General features: G+C 45.6%; 1 protein-coding gene and 1 long non-coding RNA gene across 6 annotated transcripts in view; one reads left to right on the plus strand and one right to left on the minus strand.

The window, feature by feature from the left end:
* The window catches only part of LOC118494623, a 22,516-nt gene that overhangs the window by 5,363 nt on the left and 14,653 nt on the right, over nucleotides 1-2,500 (minus strand). The gene's annotated exons all lie outside the window — the stretch shown is intronic.
* Nucleotides 1-2,500, plus strand: part of c2h5orf34 (chromosome 2 C5orf34 homolog) — a 41,515-nt gene that overhangs the window by 3,552 nt on the left and 35,463 nt on the right. For all 5 annotated transcript variants that reach the window (XM_035999007.1, XM_031316988.2, XM_031316987.2 and 2 more), the window contains 3 exons: nucleotides 994-1,077; nucleotides 1,455-1,575; nucleotides 2,498-2,500. The exon at nucleotides 2,498-2,500 is cut by the window's right edge and continues 89 nt beyond it. In XM_035999007.1, coding sequence (XP_035854900.1) covers nucleotides 994-1,077; nucleotides 1,455-1,575; nucleotides 2,498-2,500 — 208 coding nt within the window. The remainder of the gene's footprint in view (nucleotides 1-993; nucleotides 1,078-1,454; nucleotides 1,576-2,497) is intronic.

Genomic DNA, 2,500 nt, shown 5'->3' on the forward strand with positions numbered 1-2,500 from the left:
TGTGTGAATCTGTCATTATTGCACAACTCAGAACATGCCGACCGTAGTACGTCTTTAAGACCCGAGTCCTCTACGATGCTGACAGATCTGCAGTTAGTTGAGAGCTATTTCGCGAGAGCTGTAGTAATTTTTTGGGATTTGGTTTCATCAACAGGTCGACAACTAGCACTCTCCTAAATAGTGATTTACCTGAGCCTGCTATCATCAACCAGAGTCACGTTAATGAGCTCGTAGGTGGTAGCTCCAGCTTGACGTGCTTCGGTGATATTTTAATTCAGCTTTACACAACGTGCATATGGCTTTGACTTGTCTACGAGCCGTCTGGGAGTTTCTGAAAATAAAAAGCTCCATTCAGAGTTATTGCTGCTGTGTTTCTCCATCATGCAGCAGCAGCAGCAGCAGGATGTGTTAGGAGGAAGTGGCAGCTTGATGATAAGTAACGGTGCTGCAAAGGGTCAAAATAGTAGTCTAGCTAGATTGTACTGATTTTAGAACAGCTAAGAGGCGTTGTTAGGCACGACGCCAAGCCGAGTGAAGTGTAAAATAAATTAATAAATGGCGGCATGCGGAAAAAAAGCAATTGTTATGCTCAGCCCATAATCGCATCGCGATTAACGCGTTAATGCTGACAGCCCTACTAAAAACACATCTCTTCTGACTACACCTCGGATACATAAAAAAAATATATATTTCTTGAAGCTGCACTGTCATGTCTATTTGTAGCATTACCTATTTAAAGCTAAAGTCCTTGTACTTACTACTTGTTGTCTGGAGTTTGCAGCTTCAAGTTTGAACGCTCTTAATTGGAAGTCTCTTTGGATAAAAGGGTCGGCTAAATGACTGTAATGGAACGATGCAATGATATCTCGCAGTTTTTCACGACGTGTTCATTGCGTCGGTTGATGATACATGTGCATCCCTAGAAGATAAATAAAAAGAGTTTCTAACAAAGTTCACTGACTGATTAAAGCTTGTTTTCTTCTTGTTTTTAAGGTGGAAAGTTAAAGACGTCTTTTCAGACCAAGATCTGAGAACAGAGCTGGTGAAAGTGATGTGGTGTCACGGAGTCACGTACAGGTAGCTACGCTGTGTGTGTGTGTGCACGTGCGTGTGTGTGGGTGTGTATGTGCACGTGCATGCGTGTGTGTGTGCGTGGGTGTGCGCGTGTGTGGTAGCTACGCAGCTTTTCACAGTCTGATACTTTTTACAGTTTTACCGCAAACTGAGACTTTCTTCACTTTTCTCCTGTGTCTCCTGTGTTTGTCTCCTGTGTCTCCTCTGTTTTCCCCTGTGTCTCCTGTGTCTCTCCTGTGTCTCTCCTGTGTGTCTCCTATGTCTCCTGTCTCTCCTGTGTGTCTCCTGTGTCTCACCTGTGTCTCCTGTCTCTCCTGTGTCTCTCCTGTGTCTCCTGTCTTTCCTGTCTCTCCTGTGTCTCCTCTGTCTCTCCTGTGTAGGATCCTAAACGGGGCGGTCCCGGTCGTGGAGGTTTCCCCCGGAGATGGATCAGTGATCCGGTCTAACGGCGTCCTGAATTCTTATTTTACTCATCACAAACCTGAGCTCCCATCAGGACGGGTACAGTTCACCCTCTCATATTACATCATGGAACTGTCATAAAGTCTTAGGCCTCCTGCACACTGGCTGCGTGGCGTGAGCGTGGCGTTTTCTATGTCTTTCCACACCAGAAAGGTGTCTGACGCGGTGCTGCTGCTGCTGCTAGCCTTGTCTGGACACATGGATGTTTCCATAAACATAAACATATACTGATCTGATTACAGCAACGACAACGTCGGCAGGATTGACGGCAAAATAGGCTCCAGAATATTTCCTTCTGGATTGACAGGTGCAATATTGAAATGACATTTATATCTGCATTTATGTCAAAACCTCGAGACTTTCAAACATCAACATGTCATTTGTTAAATGTATTCGTGTCAAAATGACATATAAACATCTTTTTGTATTCTGTGTTGCCTGGAAACGCTTCCAACACACTTGCGTGTCGCGTGAAAAATTGGCGTCGGTCCTATTTCTAGCATGCACGCGTTTTCGGCGCTGCTCGAGCCGCGCCTGAGACGTGCGTGTCACGCAGGCAGTGTGCACGCTCTAACCTGTTACCATGGGAGCCCAAATATAAACGGACACGCCACACAGCTGACACGCTCACGCCACGCAGCCAGTGTGCAGGCGGCCTTAGGGCTGTCTAGCTGCTGCTACGCTACGCTGTGTCTGTTGTTTGTATTTTCAGACATGCGCAAATTAGCAGGGTGGAAAGTTTCTCAGAGTTTACAGGGTTCACTTGAATGCACCATGGAGTCCCGTAGGAGCCTTGTACTTTTTTGCCGCATTTTTCAACTATTGTTGATTTTTTTTTTTTCCAACATTTTTTGGCGGTTTGTTCTGGCGCGACGCCCCTTAAAGTCTGGTCACTGTATTTAAAATAGCATGCTAAAATACAGAACCGATCCAGCATTGATTGTTTGTGTTTGTGTGGCAGGTG

Source organism: Sander lucioperca, chromosome 2 (assembly GCF_008315115.2).
Source record: "Sander lucioperca isolate FBNREF2018 chromosome 2, SLUC_FBN_1.2, whole genome shotgun sequence".
Lineage (NCBI taxonomy): Eukaryota > Metazoa > Chordata > Actinopteri > Perciformes > Percidae > Sander > Sander lucioperca.